Consider the following 20,683-nt stretch of genomic DNA (forward strand, 5'->3'; position numbering starts at 1 on the left):
CGATCGGGGTCAGCGCGTTCGGGTTCTGCGTCGACTTGATCATCCGCGCCGCGTCTTGGCCTTCGACTATCAGAGCTTCGCGTTAGTCTGGGCTATCTGTACATAGAGGGGGGCAGGGGGGACTGACTGAGGGGCATCATCAGGTCCATGAAGATCACGTCGAAGGCCACGTCGCCCATGGCGCAACTGATCGCGTCCTCGCCATTCGGCACGACCACGCAGCGACATCCGAACCGGACGAGGATAGTCTCGAGCACCTACAACACACCACACACCAGTGAGCGCTTTGAGAGAGGAGGAGGGGGGGAAGAGAGAGAGGGGACGGGACCTTGGAGCTGATGGGGTTGTCCTCGGCGATGAGACAGTCGACGGTGCGTTCCTGCAAGGGCGGCAGACTGCGGGGCGCGGGGGAGGCGGAGAGGAGGCCGAGAGGGGCGGGGTGGTGGGGGTCGGAGTGGGGCAGGAGCTTGAGCGGGTTTCCGGGGGAGCTGTGGGCGGAGACGGAGGGCGCGAAGCGGGCGGCGGCGGGGAGATGGCCGAGCACCGACCCGGTCCTGCTCCTCCTCCCCGCACCACCACTGCCGTCGGCCGGGCCGGCAGGGACGGCGACCATGGAAGAGGGCAGAGGGGGCAGCGCGTCGGTGCCCGAGAACGAGGCGCGTCGCATCCGCGAAGGCATGCTGTTCCGGCGCGACGGGTCGTCCAAGGTGCCCGGCGAGACCAGCCGGCTGAATTGCTCCGACGGCCGACGGGTGTGCGGGGACGGCTGCCCGGCGACTACGGGCGGCCGCGACGAGGAGGGCGCCGATGAGCCGGTAGACTCGGTCGGCGACGCCAGCCCCACAATCTACACACATATATACAGGTGAGTGAGTGGGACAGTCCTGCGTAGAAAAAAGAGAAACACGTACCTTGCCTCCTAGCGGCAGATGGCGGGGATACTTGCCGCGTGCCTCGCCGTTCTGGCCCACCTTGAGTCTGCGGATGACTTCCTCGTTCGCGCGTTCGAGGACGGGGAGGTTCTTGAAGTTGAAGGTGCCGAAGTCGTCGGAGGGTCTAGCGCTGCGGGCGTGCGGGGAGCCTTTGAGGTCGGGCGCAGTGGAGGCGGAGGATTGGAGGGCGGCGAGGCTGCGGAACTGGAAGCCGGAGAGGCTCGTCGTCGTGTTGTTGCTGGTGGTGGTGGTGGTGGGGGGATGGTGGACGGGGGTCTCTTCCTCGTCGTGGAAGACCTGGGCGGCGCCGCGCGGGTCGAAGTAGTCCGTCGATTCCGGGTCGGTGACCGAGGGCACGAAGGAGGCCTCGTTCTTGAACAGGTTCGTCCAGTCGATGTCCGCCAGGAACGGATGGGCCTTCACCTCCGCCGCGCCCTGCGCACCCAGCCGGGCCTTCGGATCCGTGCACATCAACCGGCTCATGAAGTCAATTGCCTCCGGAGAGATGTCGTCGTCCGACTCTGGCCACTCCAGTCGCCGCGATAAGATGTTGTCGAATACTTTGTCCGGCGTCTCGTCGTGGAACGGCGGGATCCCATACAGAAACCTACAAACACCAAAGTCGGCCTCCTCTCTCTCTTTCTCTCAAAGCGTCCACAATCGACTCACTCATAACAAACCACGCCCAAAGCCCACTGAAAAAAAAAGAAGAAAAAGTCAAAAAAACACACACAACCCAAATTAAAAAGAGAAAGAGAGACGGACCCAATCGACCATTTCGTCCATCCCGATACCCAGGATGCTTTCGGGGGCCAAGTAATCGGGGGTGCCAACGAAGTGTTTATGGCCGGCGTCCGAGGGGACGTTATTCCTAGCGGAGTGAGTGAGGGAGGAGGGGGCGGGGACGAGGCCGGGTTTAGCGGGGATTCTGGGGGGCCGAGAGTCGGAGTCCTTGGACGATTCGCTGGTGGGCGTGGCGGTTCCCTCGAGCAGAAGCTCGTGGGGGACGAGCGGATTGGAAGGCCTCGGCTCGGCGCGGGCGGAGAAGTACGACGAGGCCTGGGCTAGCGGGGACAGATCCGGGGTCGACGCGGCGGACGGCTGGGCGGTCCGGTTGAACAGCTTGCGCTTGTCCACCACCGACGACCCTGCGTCGCGCGCGCTGCTCGACAGACTCATCGGCCCGCGCGGCTCGGCCGCCTGCCGACCTAGCAGGCCGATCTTCGAGAGCCCGAAGTCGGTGAGCTTCAGGTGGCCGCGATGGTCGATCAGCAGGTTGTCCGGCTTCAAGTCCCTACACAAAAAACCCACACATCCCGATCAGCTTTCCTGCCCTCCCCTCCCTACCAAAAAAAAAAAAGATGTCTTACCGATGGACGACGCCCGTAGAATGGAGATACTCCAAGCCCATGACGACCTCGGCGACGTAATTGCGAGTCCACTGCTCAGGGAGGTTACCGAGCGCCTTGACGAGCGCGGCGCAGTCGCCGCCATTGAGGTATTCCATGACGAGGTAAAGATGGTCTCTGGAGGAGAAGGTGTAGAAGAGCTTGACGACGAAGGAGGAGTCGGCCTGGTTCATGAGGATCTTGCGCTCGGACTTGACGTTCATGATCTGGTTCTTGGCGATCATGTCCTGTTTCTTCAGGATCTTGATCGCGTAGTAGTCGCCCGTCGTCTTCTTCTTAGCCAGCCAAACCTGCCCGAAGGCCCCCTTACTGATCGGCTTCAACATGTCGAAGTCCTTGATCGATGCTGCCGACTTGGATTTCCCTGGGACGGCCGAGGGGATCCGGGGGGACAACGGCGTCGGGCCCAGCGAGCCTCCACCTCCACCTCCACCACCACCTCCACCTCCTCCTCCCGGGCGTTGCTGGGACGGCCGACGGGCGTGGGCCTGTTGCGGGAAGCTCACGGGGTGGCGCGGGGAGCGGGGCGGGGTGCCGATGCCCGAGAAGGACTGGCCGGCGGAGGCGATGCCCAACCCCTTAGCCTCGATGGCCTTGATGTCGATGGGTGCCAGGCGGGCGGCGGGGCTGGACTTGGCGGGCCCGGAGAGGGTGGGGATCGAGGATCTCCGCCGGGGCCGGTTGGGCTGGAAGAGCTCGGGGAGGAGGACGATGGAGTCGGCCTTCTGGGGCGCCGACCTCGGCCGGTCGATCTCGTCGCACATGATCGGGGACATGCATGCCGGCGAGCAGTCGTCGCCGTCCAGATGCTTGGGCAGGGCCATGAACGCATGCTGCGCCTTGGCCTCCCACTCCATCCGGATCCGCTCCGCATACAGGATCGTGTTCCGCATCCGGGTCACCGCGTTGCATTTCTGGTGCGCCGCCCGCTCGACATCTGCCGCCAGATTGGCCAGCGCCGGGTCGTCGTACCTGCGCAGGGACCATTTGGCCACGCTGGCCAGCTTGTTCTCCGAGGTGGGCGACAGGAGACGCAGGGTCTCGATCGCCTGTTCGCCGACATCCTCGTTGGACGACGGCGTCGAGATGTCCAGGGCGGTGTTCAGCAGCTCGCCGACCTCCTCAAGGATGCCTTTGACATTGGCGCGCCAGGAGTGGTGGTGGGGCGAGGAGGACGCCAGGGAGGCCCGGCCGGGGTTGAGCGGGCTGAGGACGGAGGAGGGCAGGGAGGGGCCGCAGGTTTGGAGGGGCAAGTTGGCGTAGGAGAGCGCAGGAGTGCTGCCGTTGGGCTCGAGATTGGCGCGCAACTCGTTGATGATGTCGCGCAGATCGGTCAGCCGATCGTTGCACTCGCTGACCTGCATCTCCAGGCGATGGGTCTCGGCGCAGGTCTCGTTGTGTCTCTCGAAGTAGTATGCGGGCAGGGTGTGTTCGCAGATCCGACAGAGCAAGGGCTCGGTGGAGAGTGGTGCGGGGGCAGGGAACTGGGCGACGGCGGGGTCGCTGTGGGAGCGGGTGTGGTGGGAGCCCTTGTTCTCCATCGTCGTGCCGACGGGCACGGCCTGTTTCTTGTGCGAGTTGAGCCGAATGACCCACATCGAATGGACGCCCTCGCCGGTGATCCGGTCGACCATCAGCATGCCCTTGGCCGTCATCGGCAGGAAATGGTCCCGGGTGGTCATCGACCGGCTCGAATCGCCCTCCTGGTCACTGCTCGCCAGCGAGATCTTGATCGTGAACTGCAGCTCAACCGTGTTGCCCACATCCTCCATCAGCCGCCGGTTGGCCTCGTTGAACAGCTCGTAGTTGCCATCAATAAGCTCGCCCAGCGGGGTCCCAATCACCGACTGAGGATCCAATCTGAACAAAAACAAAAAACCCCACCCACTTAGTCATTCCCAGAAACACACACACACAAAGAGAGCCATACCCTGTGACCTTAGTCCAGCCAGGACTGAGATAGAGGATGACCGCGTTCTCCAGGGAGACTTCAGCCAGGATAGTTTCAGTGCGAGCGAGTTCGATGGACTTGGTGAAGTCCTTATCGAGGTTCTGGGGCGCAGGCGGGGCGGGGGAGTTAGCAGGCTGGGTGTGAACTCGGTCGGAGGCGACGGAGGCGGCTTTGCTGGCGTCTCGCTCGGGGATCGGGCCGAGCTTCTCGATCTCCCGGTCGACGTCGGTGGCCGGGGGCGGCAGCGCGAAGGAATCGAAGAGCTGCCGGCCCTGCGAAGGCCTGTCCTCACTAGCGGTCGTCAGCGGCGTGTTAGCGACGCCGTCCGCAGACGCTTGGGGCGTCCCCACCACATCGATGCATCCACTCGCTTGGCCTCCACCCCCTTGGCCTCCACTGGCTTGGCCCAAGCCCTGCGGGGTTCCTCCAGAGGGCGCCGCAGACTCGACGCGGGTGGCAAAGAAACAGATTTCCTCGCCGTCGTCGTCGTCCTCGTCGTCGGGCGCGAAGTTCCAGAAGCCTTTCTCGGCGTCCCACCATTCGAGGACCCGACTGAGCCCGGCGACGGCCAACAACACCCGAACTGTCCTCGCCGCCACACATCAACAACAACAACAACAACAACGAGGGTGGAAAGAGGGAGAAGGAGAAGACGTACCGTACCACGCACGATGGGGCCACTCATCATGCTCGTCCCACGCCTTCCCAACGACTTGTACGCGATGGATGATGTCGACACAGGCGTGGGACTTAGCGGCGAGTTGGCCGGCGGGGGAGTCGAGGATCTCGGTGGCGATCGAGGAGATCTCCTGGAGGGCGGCGACGAAGGGGGAGGCGTAGAACTTCTCGTCGCTGGCCATGGGATAGCCGGTCCCGGAGAGTGTCGCGGGCAGGGAGAGGTCGGGGGTGGGCCGGGGAGAGGAGCGATGGTGGGAGCTCGACGAGGGCCGGTGTCCGCGCATCCGCGGCAGTGGCGAGCGGGAACGGGACGTGGACCTGGAGCTGGCCTCGACGGCGGACGACTCCGAGGGCTGGGTGGAGATGCTGACGCTCCTCGAGCCGGTGCGGACGGGCGAGTCGAGCGCCCTGGCGATGTGCGACGGGCCAGCAGGCCCCCCGGCAGTAGCAGCGACGATCCCGCCGCCGCGCCGGTGGACGAACGAGGGTCTGCGGATGTTCCGGGGCGGCTTGATTCCTCCGGGGGCGACGACGGCGACGGACGAGGAGACGGAGCCCGACGAGTGGGGGCCGCGGCCGGTGCGCGAGCCGCGTCTGCTGAGCGAGCCGGCGATGGGCAAAGACGAGGACGAGGGGGACTCGGAGAGGTCGAGCGGGTTGACGGAGATCGAGCGGTGGTGGTGGTGGAGCGGGCTAGAGGAAGCGAGGGCGGCGGAGGGGCCGAGGTCGAAGTCGGTGGGGATGGAGAGGGCGCGGTTGAGCGGCTGGCGCGGCGAGCCCGCGGGCGTGGTGGTGGCTGCGACGGTCCGGAAGGGCCGGTCGATGGGCAGGCTGACGAGCTCCGGGTTGGGCTCCAAGGCGAGGGCCTCATGGTGGAGCCCGGGGGCGGCGTCGGGGGCGGAGGAGAGCCAGGAGGCTGCTGCGGGGGGGTGCTGCTGGACGGCCTCGGAGACGAGGGCGAGCTCGAGCTGGACGCGGTCGATCTCGCGCAGGTTCTGGGCCTCCTTCTCGACGTAGGTGGTGATCTCGAGGACGATGGCTTTGAGCGAGTTGTCGCAGACGGTCTTGGCGGTCGAGAGCCGGTGCTTGATGTGCTGGCGGATGGTGTGCATGGAGAACGAGGGCTGGTACTTGTGCTGGTCGGCAGCAGCACTGCCGGGGTGGGGCTTGCTGCTGGCGTCGTGGGGTTGGGTGCTGGCAATGCTCTCGGAGCGGGCAGGGATCGGGCGGGTGGACGAGCCGGCACTCGTGGAGCCGACTTCCGAGGGGAGCAGGCCGAGCTCGTGGTGGGGGGGAGCCTTAGCGGTCGAGGGGTGGACGCTCTGGCTTGTCGCCGAGCTGCTGCTGGTGGCCATGAAGGGGTCGCCGAGGACCAGCCCGGGGGTGGAGTCCCACAGTCGTTTGCCGGTGGGACTGAGGACCGGCGTCGGCTCGGGGCGGGTGATGTCGACGAGGAAGGTATTGCTCTGGGGCGGTGGCTGTGGCTGTGGCTGTGGCTGTTGGGTTGGGGCGGCGTCGGGGAGGGGGAGGTGGGCGAGGTGGTGATCGGACGAGCGGGCGGAAGAATGGGAGGACTCGTGCTCGTTGGCGGTGCCGAAGACGCTGGAGAGCTCGGCGGCCGAGAGCCGGTTGAGCTTGAGTGTGAGCTGGGGGTTGCGCCGGCGCTGGTCGTGCGGGGGCAGCCGGAGCAGCGGGTCGGGGGTTCCGGCGCGGGAGCCGACGGGCACCGGGGCCAGGGCGCCGGAGGGCACCGAGCGGAGGCTGTCGGCCGGCCGGACGCACACCGGGGGCGTCGAGAGAGGAACAGGGGGCCGGGCTGCCAGGTCAGAGAGCGAGGCGACGGCGCGGATCTCGGGATTGATGGCCGGGCTAGTCGACTGTGCCGGGCTCTCGGCCGCCGAGGCCGAGGGGAGGCGGGAGACGGGGTTGGGCCGGTAGCTGGAGCGGCTGGCATCGCTGCTGCTGCTGCTGGCGGCGGCGGCGTTGGCGTTGGCGAGGTTGCTCCGGTCGTCGGGGTTGAGGGTGAAGCTGGAGCGGACGGCGTTCCACCAATCGTCGATCTTCTTTCCGAGGGTGAAGTTCTTCTTGGTTTTGCCCGGGCCGGCTGCGGGAGGGTGGCCGACGAGGGGGATGCTCGAGCTGGAGTGGGAGGCGGGGAAGGAGGAGGAGGGCGGGACGGAGGAGGGGTGGCTGAGGTCGGCCTGGGAGCCGGTGAGATGCTTGGACAGCCGTGGCCGGGACAGGCTCCGTCGCGAGCCGCCGCCGCCGCCGCCGAGCCCCTTGCTGATCAGCAGAGACAGGTTGCTCCGCCGCGAGGGGTGGTGGTGCGGGTTGCCTTCCGGAAGCGACGGCGACGGCGGGATCGAGAAGCCGGCGTCGCGCGGCGAGTCGGCCGCCTCGCTGTCCGCCATCTGCATGTCCGACCCGGCGTCCGAGACGGGCGACAAGACTAAGAAAGAGAGAACGATCAGACCCAAAACGTGTATCGGGACAGAAGAGAGCGTGCGCACGGTGGCTGTCTTTCTTTGGCTGAGACGGCAGCTCGAGCAGCTGCGGCTCGGCCGGCCCGGCAGCGGGCTCGACGGGGCGGGTCTCATCAGGCTTCGCGCCGACGTCCTCGTCGGCCAAGCTCTCGGAATTCGCAAGGCTTCCTTCGGCGCGGAGCTTGGCCTCCTTCATCCGGCGATAGTCGTCGAGCCAATCGACCCACTCGATCTCCCTGAGCGCGGTCGGCCCACTGCTGTTGGTCGTCGAGGAGGGGTGGAGGGAGAGCACGGTGAGGGCGGAGGCGGACTTGCGCATCGGGTCGGTTGTCGGGGGCGGGAAGAGGCCTCCTCCTGCTGGCTGGGGCGCATCTGAGCCCTCCCCCTCCTTGCCCGCGCCGATCGTCCGGATCGACGACGGCCTCCGCTCGCAGGGCACCTCGTTCGGCTCGCCGCCGGAGCCCCCACGCTCCTCCTCCTCGTCGATCCTGCTGTTGCTGCTCACCTTCCGCTTACCCTCGACCTTACTCGAGAGCGTCGGATTCGCCGAGAACGAGGGGATCCGGGGGCGTTCGGGCACCCCGGAGGATTCGCCGGGCGCGGAGAGCAGCGGGAGGAAGCGGTCGCCGGCCAGCTCGTGGCAGCTCAAGTTGTTAGTCGACAGCGTCCGCCCGGTGACCGTGTTGCTAGCCCCGGCTGCGGCGGGAAGATTGAGGTGGCTCATGAACCGATTGCCCTCGACGATGCCCAGCGAGGAGCCGATGGTCGAGAACGGCATCTCCAATCTCGGCTGGCGCGGATCCTCCCTGCCAGCCTCTGCCGTCGGCAGATGCTCCGAAGACTGGGCCGGAGGCGAGGCGCCGAAGAGCCGCTTGTGGTGCGTCTGTTGCTGCTGCTTCCATTTCTGGATCTTCGCCGACCGACTCTGGATGATGATCTTTGCGAAGTCCTCCGTCGACGGCCCGCTTCCGGGGGCGATGGAAGTGCGATGGTTCCTGAGCGCGGCTCGTCGTGCGGAGGAGGGCGAGGGGGAGGCGGAGTTGGAGAGGTGGCGGGACAGACTGGTGGTGCTGTTGTTGTTGTTGGTGAGGGACGAGGAGCGGGGGGCGGCGGAGAGGCTTGTGGAGCGGTACTCGGAAGCCGAAGCTTTGCCGGTCTGGGCTGAGGCCGGAAGTCCTGCTGTGGGCGGGATCTGCGGAGGGTTGCGGTGGGAAGAGGTGGAGGAGACGCTGGAGTGGTGCGGGGTGCCGACGGACAAGGAGGAGGGGTTGGTCCGGTAGCCCCCACTGGCGGCACTAGCGAGGGGCCGCAAGAGGTGCTGGCCAGAAGCGGTAGTCGAGCCGTCGAGGAGCGAGAAGGGGGACATGCTGAGCTGGTCGCTGTGTCTGCTGCCCTCGTTTGGGCCGCCGACAGCTGGGAGCACGCCCTGTGGAGGCAACGCAGGACTGTTGTACTCGCTGCTGCTGACCAGACTGAACAGACTCGTCGAGCGGTCCCTCGACGAGGCCTCTTTGGCGGTGATCCGGTTCTGAGCGATTCCGCGTTGGACGGCGGTGTATGGGCTGGCCGGGCTGGCGGAGAGACGCGAGAAGAGCGAGTAGTGCGACTGGCCCCGGCTGTCGTGGCTGCTGCTGCCCACGCTCCCGCTGCCTTCGCCTGTCGATCCGGAGAGCGAGGCGATGGCGATCGGCGAGGCCAGGTTAGCCGGCGAGGGGTCGAAGGAGGAGGGCCGGGGCGGCCCCACACTTCCGGGGCCGAGGGCGGGACTGGGTGCGGACCAGGTGGACGATGATGCCTCTCCGGGATGCAGGGAGCTCGAGGCACGCGAGAGGGACTCGGCGGGGCTGGTGGAGAAGTGTTGGTGATGTGGGTCGGGTGGCGTGAGCCCTGGGGTTGTGTGGTGGTGGTGGTGGAGCATGTTGAGCTGAGAGGAGGGCGAGGAGAGCGAGTCCGGGGTGAGTGCGAGCGGGTCCTGTTGGTGGGATAAGGAGGACCTGGGGGAGGCGGAGGTCTTGAGGGGCGGGGCGGAGGGTGAGCCGCTGGCAGGCGAGTTGGGGTTGGGCGGGCGGAGTTCCTGGGCGATGCGGACGGAGGTGGGGATCCTCTTGAGCTTGATGGCTTCGATGGGCGGGAAGGGGGGCGCAGAGGAGGAGTTGTTGGCGAGGGCGGCTGAGAGTGCAGATTTGTTGTAGTGGTGGTTGGGCACGGAGGAGGAGGAGGAGGAGGAAGCGCCGGGGGTGAAGATGAGCGAGTTTCTGCGGTGGGCGGCGGGGTTGGCGGGGGGGTGTTGGTGGGGGTGGCCTGTGGGGGGCGAGACGAGGGACATCTTGCGGGCGTGGTGGGCGTATCTCTGCTGGTGGGAGGAGGCGTAGGTTGAGGAGGGCGGGGAGTGTGCCGAGGGCGGGGAGAGGATGGGGGCGGGGATGGACTTGGTGGATGCTGGGCTGGTGTTGCGCGAGCTTGATGGGGGGGTCGTGCTGGTGGCGGCAGCGGCGGCGGCGGCGGCGGCGGCTCGGTCGAGTAAGGAGGGGGAGGAGTGGTGGTGGGTGGGGCGTGAGTGGGTGGTGCGGGTGGGGTCGCTGGCGGAGCGGGGGGGCGTGAAGAGGTCGGGGCTGTAGGGGCTGATGATCGAGATGGGCGCTGGATTGCTGTGTTCGGGAGGGAGCGAGTGGGTGGTGGGCTCGGAGGTATTGGAGGATTCGGGGGGGAAGAACTGGTATTGGTTGAGGGAGGCCATCGGGTTGAGTGTCGATTTCCGGCGCGGGGTGGGTGAGCCGAAGAGCAGGGACTGGTTGGTGGGGCTGACGAGTGGGCTGGATGATTCGGCGGGGCGGGCTAGGTGGTTGTCGTCGGCCTCGGATGGTTTTGGTGGTCTGGAGTCCGGGGGCTCGGTTGGGGAGAGGCCGGGCCCTGTGGAGGAGAGTGGTTAGTGCTTGCTGCTAGACAGACCGATTGGGGGCAGGCCGGCTGCTGACCGAGCTGGGTGACATGCCTGAGGGGGCTGCCGATGCGCACGAGGTCTTTGCGGCTGATCAGCGGGGGTGTGGGTTTGTTGAGGCTGCTCTTCCTGGCGATCGATGGGGTTGGGCGGTGGATGGGCTCTTGTTGCAGTTCGGTTGATGTGCTCTGTGCGAGTGGGGATGGGTGGATGGGTGCGGTGGCTGGTTTGAGGGGGTGTTCGTTGCTGTTGTTTTTGTCGTGATCGTTGTCCATGTTCGTTGCTGTTGACCGTTCTTGTTGACCGTTGTTGATGATGTTGTTGTTGATGTTGTTGTTGGTTTTTGGTTTTCTGGTTTTCTGGTTTGATCGGACTGGGCCATCGACTGTCACTCATCCCCAGCTGTCACGCAAACATCATGTCACAGACAGCCAGCACATTCCCTGGGAAAGCAATGTCTTGACTCGACAGCTGGAGGGGGTGGATTGGACAGATCAACTATGGACTTATAGAGGCCGGCAAAAAGCCCGGGGAAGGAAGAAACAACTCTAGTTTATCCAAGTCCCAGAGGTGGCGGAGAGACTTCGGTGTCACTTCAGTGATTTAGGACTAAGGCCAAAAATACCAATTTTCACAATTGTTCCCATATTCACCTCCAAGGATTCCATCAATATTTTTTTTTGCATCAGATGAAACATATCAACATCTTGTCTAATGTTGGCTGCATTACATAATATCATCAGAGGTCCTCCTGCCTCGCTCACAATGACCCATCAAAGATGATGGATGGCAAAAGCCAACCCAGAGATTGTTAAAACAGCAGTTTTAGTGCAGCTCCATACACGTGCCTCAAGGAAAGAAATTAGGACAGTTCACGTAGGGGTTTTTTTTTTAACCCTGCTGATGTTATAAATCAGCAAGCCTTCCCAGCCAAATTGGCTGGGACCGCGGGATAAACTTTATTTTGGTCTTGCTGATTTTGGCCCTACGTGAACAGTCCTATTGACAGTCTCACTGCTCTGCCAGATCTGAGAATCTCAAAAAGCTGCAGGATGTGTGTGGGAACATGTGTTTCTGGCTGTTCACTCCAAATCCTGGGGGAGCCAGTTTGGAAAAACAGTGATCCTTTCCAAGATCTGTAGCAAAAGGGGTCAGGATAAGGCTGTGCCCCGGGGTTTGGGACGAGGCATGAGGGTCATCCCAAACCCCACACCCCAGTTTACCCTGAAACCCCGGGGCATGCCCGTTTTTTTTTTTCTGCCGCTGAAATGATGGGCAATCACTACATATTTGCCCTTGGTCAAGGTCATCCTTTCAACCTTCCACACTACTACCCTAGGATTCAAGGAATCAGATTGGGATGACCAAGCCTCTGGGCCGCTACTTGACCCGGCAACTAGCGCTGCTTCCAAGCGTGTATTCTCTGAAAAGGCCAACAAATTGTCTCCTAGCAACAATCCACGCTCCAACCAAGAAGCATCAAGCATTTGAGACTCAAGTTGTGTCTCAAGGGATGGTACCAAACCTTCAATGGGCCCTTCTGATCCCCTTTCTTTTGTTGTTGCTTTAGTGTCTACCCTCGTTTCCTTGGGGTTCATGCTTGCTCGTCTCAACTTGTGTCAGTCTCAGGACGGGCTCTTGCTTGGCCTCTCATTTCATCTTCTTTTCCCTCAAGCTCTGACTAAAATAAGCCTGTACGTACTTGATGCAGGCCACTGGAATGTCCAAAAAACAGGAAATCTCAAAAAAATACATCAGCCCCAAGGGAATCCCCCCTTTGGAAACAAAACATCCTATGCACCGGGGTTTTGGGGCATTCCCAAGGCCCATCCCAAACCCGGGACCCCGGGGCATGATCCCGCAGTCATGCCCCAAACCCTGATTTTGGGGCACAGCCTTAGGTCAGGATAGCCATCTCATGCACCCAGGAACTCCAGATTAGGGGGGTTCTTGTTAGCAACGCTGTATTTGAAACAATCCATGTATTTGTATTGGCTGGTAGCGCACCGGAACACATTGGGAGATCTGTGGATCTGGATCGGAGCACTTGAGCAATGTGCAGCGCTTTTTTTGTAGAATTTTGTATCTGCCCCCCAATGCAATACAGGTTTTTTGGGATCCATATATTGGCTTGCCCAATCCTATACAGAGACAATACCCAATGCAATCAAGTGTATTGGGTAGGGTCAGTGTGTATGGATTTAAATCGTAAATCTCAAGCCTCAACCTGATATTGCGCTGCTTTCCTTCCCATCAATCCAGCCCAATCTCTTTCTCTCCCTACCCATCAATTATGGTGTTCAAAATTGCATATGTCACGTTTACATAAAATCATAACACCAATTTGGGCTGGGAGATGTCAGTGTGCATCCAATTTTATTGAAGACACAGATTTGCCTGAATTTCAAAAAAAAAAAATCATGGGTTCCCCCTACAACTTTAAAAAAGTGAGAAAAAAAAATCATGGGTTCCCCCAAATTGCAAACAGAGAAAGAAACAACTACAACTATCCAATAACATAAATAGTCTTCCAACATCAGCAAAAGTGCTGTGCCACAGGCTCAGCCCCCGTCTGCATCAAGTGCACGGGTCAAAAGGACTGGACATGAAGGCCCCCGGCCCTCAGCAAACGCTGGTGACCAGTGGGGGGCCCACTCTTTGCCCTTCAAAATGTGCACGCGCAGCAGCGGAAGGGTCGAGGGAGATGGATAGCTGGAAGTGCAGCATCTCCAATTGCCCTGGGGGAAATTGAACAACAACTGGTGCCTTTTAAGCAATGGACCATCCACCCATGCCTCCCATCAAATTACCCCTGAAATCCATACTTCACCTGCAACACCCAACCATCTCCCTGCAACAACTGTCCTGACTGTGAGGCCTGGCCTACTAAACAGTTTGCTACAAGTGGCTGTGAAACTATCCAAGAGGATAGTTTGCCAAATGCTTGCTTAGTAAACTTAGGATATTTAATATTATGAAGTTTCCATGTCACATTGATGAAGTTTATATGTATAAGAGTTTATTGGTTTTGAGTTATAATCCAGAGAATGGAATTTCTTGGATAAATAACAGATATAATGTGATGAAAACTATGACAAAGAATATCACAATAGAGAAAGAGAGGAAAGAAGGAAGGGAAAGACAAATTGCAAAGAGTAGTACAGGTAAACAAATCCTGTCCAAACCAATCACATCATGACAGAATAAAGATAAGTCATTGATCATGCAAATCAAAATAGTAAGTAATTCTGCCAAGGAGATTTGATCATGATCAAGACCTATCACGGCTTATATTTATCAGCGCAAGACAGCGCAAGACCTATAATTATAAACGCTAGTTGTTACAAAATAAGACCTCCCTACTACCCTTCAAGCGTAGTTTTCTTACCCTTCTTTTTACCTTTCTTTAATTTCAAATCTCATGTTTTGCAGAAACTATTGAGCAAATCATTAACCGCCACTGGGATATGATTTTGGGAAACCCATGTATCTTCACCCAGTGTAGAGTTCTGCCATGAAATCAAATAGTCAGTCTTACCTTTTGCTGTACTGCGCATATCCAAGATTGCCTTGATCTTAGACCACCCACTATTTGTCCGTCAGTTTAATACTTGTCCTTAATCCCCAACCTAGATAATTGACCCGTCACTGAAAACGGACTAACATAGCAAGTTAGCAAGGATACATTAAATACAGGATCAAGCTTTGGATAATCCGCAGACAAATCCAATTCTACAGCATTGGCACCAACCATTTTGACCACCTTGAAGGGTCCAATGTACCTAAAATCTAACTTCCTCTTCTCCCGGTTGATAAACCGGAGAGTCACACCGACCTTTATTATCATAAACAGCCTGCTTAATACAAGCTTGGCACAGGCACTCCATGGCTGTCTCCTGCGTCAACTGTAAATCTAAGTTTAATAAAACCAATAACTCATGGACTTTTGGTTCAAGGGTTTCCCCTGAAATTTGAACAAAAGTCCAAGTTTTCAGTTCTCTTAGGGCTGGCGCAAATCCCGCTAACCAGTACCCTAAACCCCCGTTGCCATTGACACTCCCCTTTGGCTTTAAAATGCCCAGGTGGGGGAACATGAGGGGCAAGCACACCCAAAACCAGCTCTATTTATAGCCTTGCCCCTCATATCTGCCGGCCAAAAAAACACAATCCCCTTCTTGTCTCATTTGTAGCATTGTCATACATACACATCCAGCCTTATTGGCGGGTCAACCCAATTGGATTTTTCCCTGTTTCAAATGTCCCCTTTGAGATTTTATGCATCTCTTACCTCACCTTGATTTGACTTCACGTGGCGGTATGATTTTTTTTTGGTCAACTTCTTGGTACAAGTCTGACCCTTAGCTTCTTCCTACAACTCCAGGCAACAGGCACGACCCTTTCCGTAACCATCCCCTCCGCATCTTGTTTGACTTTGTCTATCATCACCAAGGCCCGGCAATTGATACTCTCACCGCGTAGGCCACAGCTTCACTGTGATCTGTGACCATCTGATTATTCTTGAAACCGCCTCGCCACCATCTTCCCCTGCTGATCTACGTCACAATAAGGCTCAGCTGTGAGTTATCCATGGTAGACTGAATCTCAAAGGACAATTTTTTTGCGTACAGACTCACAAAATCTGCCCGTCTCCAACGATCAAGCAAGCAGCAGTCAGGCGCGAAGCCCGGGAGGACCAAAGTGAGTCTGCCTCCGACCTCTTCCGGCCCCACAGGGGATCTGACTGACCCTGCTTGTTTCCCTCCCCATATGTGTGTGCGTGAAGTATGGGAGGATGGAGGAATTGGAAGAGGACAATGAGGGCGCCGGCTCAGATGACACAACAGCTGATGCAAGCAGATCAATGCAGCTAAAATCAATCTGGATCACGCTTGCTAACCATTTGCGCCGGTTTGCCGAGTTTTTCCTTTACCTCATCTCCCCGCTCTCCACCCAAAAAGGCTGTAAACCTCCCCCCTACTTTCCTCAGTCACACTGTTTCCACAATACTCATCTCGCTTTTTTTGTTTCTGCTTGTACAGCCGACATGAAATTCCTGGCCGTCAGACTCAACTTTCCCCTCTTCTAAATGTGCACCACCAAGACTTCCTCCTCCAATCCGCCGCCCCCATCTATGGCAAACAAACAATATGGAAGCTCTTCAAGAAGCAGTGATCCAAGCTGACACTGAAACTAAAAGAACAAGTGAGTGAAATTCAGAAGTTGGTTTGTACTGTTCTTTTAATGAGGTGCGTGATCAATGCTGGTTAGGTGTCATGACGGGAAGCAAAGCCACGGGAGGTACAGGAGATCAAAAGTCTACAGGAAGAGAGCAAGTAGTTGGCCAAAGAGGTGTGTGGCTTGAGGGAAAAGACAGCCCGCCTGTGTGCCGAGCAGAAGGAGAACAAGAAGATGCAGGAGGGCCTGCTTGTGTTGCTCAAGGATGCAAGCACTAAACAGCGCCAAGATAAGGCTTTGATGCGCGAAATATTGATGCTGATTAGGTGTCTTGACGGCAAGCAAAGCCACGGGAGGTAGAGGAGATCAAAATTCTACGGAAAGAGAGCAAGAAGTTGGCCAAAGAGGTACGCGGCTTGCGGGAAGAACCGGCCCGCCTGAGTGCTGTGCAGAAGGAGAACAAGAAGGAGCAGGAGGACCTGCTCGTGTTGCTCAAGGATGCAAGCAGTAAACAACGCAGAGATAAGCCTTTGATGCGCAAAAGGGGCCTTGAGGTCAGTGAGGACAAGGACGATGCGGACACAAGTTGATTGCAAACCTTGTCCATCATTGGCTTGTGCACATCCAGTAATTTCCTCCTCAGTTCCCCTTGTATTTCTATTCCTCCTCCTCCACTGAGGATTTCCCAGCCTTGCTTGCCCCATACCTGCTCCCCATCATGATTTGTACGGCTGCTCGCTAACTGTGAGACGTTTGAAGCCCACACCACATGATTAGGCAAACTTAAAGTCTGATTAAGTCCAAAAAAACTAGTGGAGGCCCGTCAAGACATACTCTAAGATGCTGAAAAATGTCTCAAAAACCAATGATTGAGATTGGTGAATTTTTTCTACATTAATCACATCCTGTCGTGCCTTTTTGGTAGGATGAATGGAATCAGTTAGATGTTTGCCCAAGGAGAAGTTTGTAGAATCCTTGATTGCATTGGATTTCACTTCAAATTACTTTCTTGCATTACTCTGATTTCCTGGGGGATTGATTTTTGCAGTCTTCGCAATCACAATAGTTGAAATTCTCCTGTAGATGATGTGATCTGGTTGACCACACCAGGAAGTCAACACCCGCCAAGTAATAGTTCCTCGGCAAGGACCAACCGATTCCAAATTTCATTCTGGGCAACAATCACGGTTTGGTGCACGGGTCTAGGAAGCGCTTGTTCATTCAACACCACGTGTCGCCATAAGCAGTCTCTGGTTCTATTCATTGGTTGGGCAACACCAGAAGAGAGGTCTAGCTGAGGAAGACTAAAACATTGACTTTTGAGAATGATCTCTGAAATGTTAAACTTGCAACAATTTTTTTTGACAGATCCTCAAGTTAAAACCCAAGGAATTAGATAGCTTTTAACACTTCAGTTGTGTAGAATTCAAACAAAAAATTTGGCTATATATGTGTTTGAAGTTACTGACAGAGTTCATCAAGCAGTCAAGCATGATTCCACTGCACAAATTTAGGTGCAGGAATCAATGCTTGTTTGCTAGGAGACATCAAGTGTTCATTTTTAGCTGCACATCAAGGAAGAGGTAAAAGCATTGGATGCCAAATGTTTTCACAAGATTTCATCAGAACATACATCCTTGGTCTTGACCAATCTTGAGCCACAATCTGGAATGAGCGGCGGCATAGCCGCCTTAAAAGTCTAGTCAACAATAAAGTCATCCACTCCTTTGCGGCCTGTGTTCTCAGTAATCACATTAAAACAAGGATGAAAACCATATGTGAAGAAGAATGGAGAGATTTTCAAACTTGCTGAATCCGAGTTGTTTATCAAAAACTCTGCCATGTCCAAACACCTGTCCCAGTTATCCTGGTAAAAGGAAAAAAAATGTTGGAGGTAATCTTCAACAACCTGATTCATCCGCTCTGTCTGGCCATCCATCTGCGGATGATAAGCCGTCAACAAGGCCGATTTGATTCATAGTAATCCAAGTTTATTAAAATCACAGCTTTGTGGAAAAAAAATGCCAGAGTTTCCCTTACAAAATAATCAAAAAGGAAACAAAAATTACAATGTTCTACTACTCAAAAACAAGGAATCAGCCCAAAAGTATGACTAAAAAATATCAAAAATCCACAGAAGCGCCTAGCCCAACACCATCCAAAGCCGCTGCACCCAGGCCCACACCGCTGCCCAACTCACCGGATGGGTCAAACAATGTGTAGTCAATGGCCCTCTGCAGCGCACAAGGCAGAATGCATAAAGGGGGGCCAACTCTCTAGCCCTCACCCCCTGCAAAGTCAGCAGGGCTCCGGCATGAGGCGCACCGCCAGCTGGAACCACAGCAAAAACGGCATGCCTGGAACTACATCATTAGAGATGGTCACTTTGTACCCGCTATCCGCTCAGCCCTGCGGGTATCTGCCTGCGGATGCGGATGTCTAAGATCCTGTGAAAATCTAGCGGATACCCGGGTAGCTAAGCGGGTATTTGCTCTTCCTAAAGTCTATGCAAGCTGCAGCTGCGCAGCTCCAAACTGGCTTTCCCGCCCTTGGCCCGCCACCCCCGGGGCTTAGCCCTATCTAAGGGCCTGTACCATAGGGCATGAAAATTGAAATTTTCCAAATTTCTTGGGAAAAAAACTGAGCCTGGACAAAATGTAGGCTGGAGCCCGAATGTGAAGAATTTCAACATTTGAACCTTCCACTGGTTTTCAATTTTTGTGTACAGGGCAAAAAAAGTGTAAATTTTCCAAAATTGAGGCCCATGGTACAGGCCTTAAGCTTTCTGCGTCTCTCAATTCCCAACCGGACATCTGCCAACACATATCCTCCAACAGTCACCACATATCCCCCCACAGCCACATCATGAACTGACGTAAGAGGCTCTGCCAACAACGCTCTGAAGACAAAACCAATAGGCCGGCCGTGGAATCAAACAATGAACAGGAAGATGACAACTCAACACCTGCGGGATCTGATATGACCAATGAGCAGCAACTTGGTCAGTTTGAATAAATAACGTCTTCTCTTTTTTATTTTTTTTAGGACACACTTGTTTTCTTACAAAAAAAAACACCTCTGAATTTAGAACATGCAAAGAGAATTGCACGTAATCAAGTCAGTTTGGCGTATTCTGCTTATCATCCGCCAGAGCTTTCCGATCAGGTTGATAAATTCCGTTGCTGTATGATTGCTTGGAAATGTAAGACATAAGCGTTTGATGATTTAATTTCTGCAAAGTACAACAGCTAAAGCAATCAATCTCAGGTGTGTTGAAGCTATGACTGGAGGTCGAGGCTGAGACAAAGGGAGGAAGGGCCTGAGGAACAACAAGATCAGAGAAGCTCTGAGTGAGACAACAAAAAGGGGGCAAGGGAGCCCTCTAGTAGGGCAAAAATCTGCTAGCTTGCGTGGCGGAAAAGCGCACACGCTACAAGAGGTTGTATCCTGTAGAGACCTCAGGGAAATGCACGCAGAAGCAGATGAGTTTATTTCTTTGGTAAAACAGAGTTTATAAACTATTACAACTGGGGGAAAAGTTGTGGGCAGAAGGTGAACATGCACATTCATCTTGAGGGAGGAGAAATGAGTGAAAGATGTGTGACATGGAGAGAAATGGAAACCTGGGAAGTTGCAGTTTCAACAAGGTGTGGTAAAACCATCATTTGACCCGCATACAAATCATCGTGCAGTAATCTTCTTGCTCATGCCGGCCAATGTTTGAGGAAGCAGCAATTACCCTCAAACAACAAGACCCTTGCAGAGGTTGGGGTTTCCAGCACTGGGGAAATGGACCCATGGGAGGCAGGTCTATTGTTTGATCAATTTTTCTCACTGATCTGAGCATTTATCTCTCCACAGGTGTTACAACAATGTGCTATCTGGTGTGCCAGGGGGCAAAAGCATTTTCAGCTTTGCAAGAACCCAGCTTCATGAAAATTCTTCATCCAACAATCCTCAAGCATCTCCCAAATCAAAATATGGTTTCGCAGGCCATTCACATGTTGTACTCTTCCGTTCAGGAGGAGTTATGCCGTGAATTAGAGGTATACCTGTTTCTTTTTCATAGCTATTCAGTTGGATAGTATAAAACAATACTGACTGCAATTCCCATATTTTAATATTCAGATTCACAAAGGAGCACTGTAATTGGGGGTGGATGCGTGGCAGACTCCAAATGGATTTGACATCATCAGAGCCGTGATATACCGTCTTTTGGACGATGGCGGAGGTAATGTGGGATTAGACGCAATGCCCCTCGACTTTGTTCAGCTTAAAGAACAACATACAGGCAAGTATTTGGCTTGCATGGTGGAGTTTATTGTTGACAAGTTTGGCTTGAAAAACCGGGTACAAGCCTCTTTTTTTCCCTTTTGTCCAATGTATCTCATGCATTTTGTCTTCTAACTCCATTCTTTTGCTCTTATTAGATCTGTGGTATTGTTTCCAACAACGCAGGAAACAATGGTACGATGATTGGTGAGTTGGCAAAGCTCAACTGGAAGCGCTTCCCAGGCAAGGAGCAGTGGATAAAATGCTTTGCACATATCCTTAACCTTATTGTCAAGGCAATCCTGCAACCATTTTCGCGTTTAAAAAAATACTTTCCCGGTCCTTCCGAGTTGGATGATTCAGATGACAAGCACAAGGCACATGATCTTATTGAATGTTAAGTGTTTCACTGAGTGCCTTTCAGGCCATAAATCAATTCTTTGCTTTGTGTTTCTGCAGCTTTGGCGACAATGAGAGTGATTCAAATGAAGAGGAGGAGGAAACCAACATCGCGGCGAATGATGGTGATTTAGCAGAAGAGGAAGAACTGAATTTGGATGATCTCAAAGACATTGAGGATGAAGACAAGGGAGATGTACATAATTCTCAAATGTGTTGTCAATACCTTGCAAAGGTCAGTTTGATTATTTCACTTGCACAATATTCATCCCTCAATCTTGTTTCAAGGTTGCCTAACAACATATTTTTCTATTTATCTCTAGTTCCGTGCAATTGCAACCATACTGAAGAAATCACCTAATTCTAAGGCCAAGTTCATCAACATTTGCCAAGAAAAACAATGCAAGAAACCACACAACATTGAACGCAACGTCGCAACTCAATGG

At 55.9% G+C, this 20,683-nt stretch overlaps 2 protein-coding genes across 2 annotated transcripts; one reads left to right on the forward strand and one right to left on the reverse strand.

Moving 5' to 3' along the window:
* Positions 1-92: 92 nt before the first annotated feature.
* On the reverse strand, positions 93-14,899 carry PtA15_16A295 (uncharacterized protein; the record flags this gene model as incomplete). The annotated part of the gene is made up of 11 exons (XM_053163970.1): positions 93-257; positions 329-847; positions 912-1,539; positions 1,602-1,627; positions 1,698-2,226; positions 2,303-4,201; positions 4,272-4,875; positions 4,951-7,419; positions 7,481-10,363; positions 10,429-10,579; positions 14,864-14,899. 11 exons carry the CDS (start codon positions 14,897-14,899, stop codon positions 93-95), a joined length of 9,909 nt encoding a protein of 3,302 aa, XP_053027942.1.
* Positions 14,900-15,183: 284 nt separating this feature from the next.
* On the forward strand, positions 15,184-16,973 carry PtA15_16A296 (uncharacterized protein; the record flags this gene model as incomplete). Its single annotated transcript, XM_053163971.1, has 4 exons — positions 15,184-15,352; positions 15,431-15,450; positions 15,914-16,120; positions 16,935-16,973. 4 exons carry the CDS (start codon positions 15,184-15,186, stop codon positions 16,971-16,973), a joined length of 435 nt encoding a protein of 144 aa, XP_053027943.1.
* Between the last annotated feature and the right edge of the window lie 3,710 nt (positions 16,974-20,683).

This window comes from Puccinia triticina, chromosome 16A (genome assembly GCF_026914185.1).
Source record: "Puccinia triticina chromosome 16A, complete sequence".
NCBI lineage: Eukaryota > Fungi > Basidiomycota > Pucciniomycetes > Pucciniales > Pucciniaceae > Puccinia > Puccinia triticina.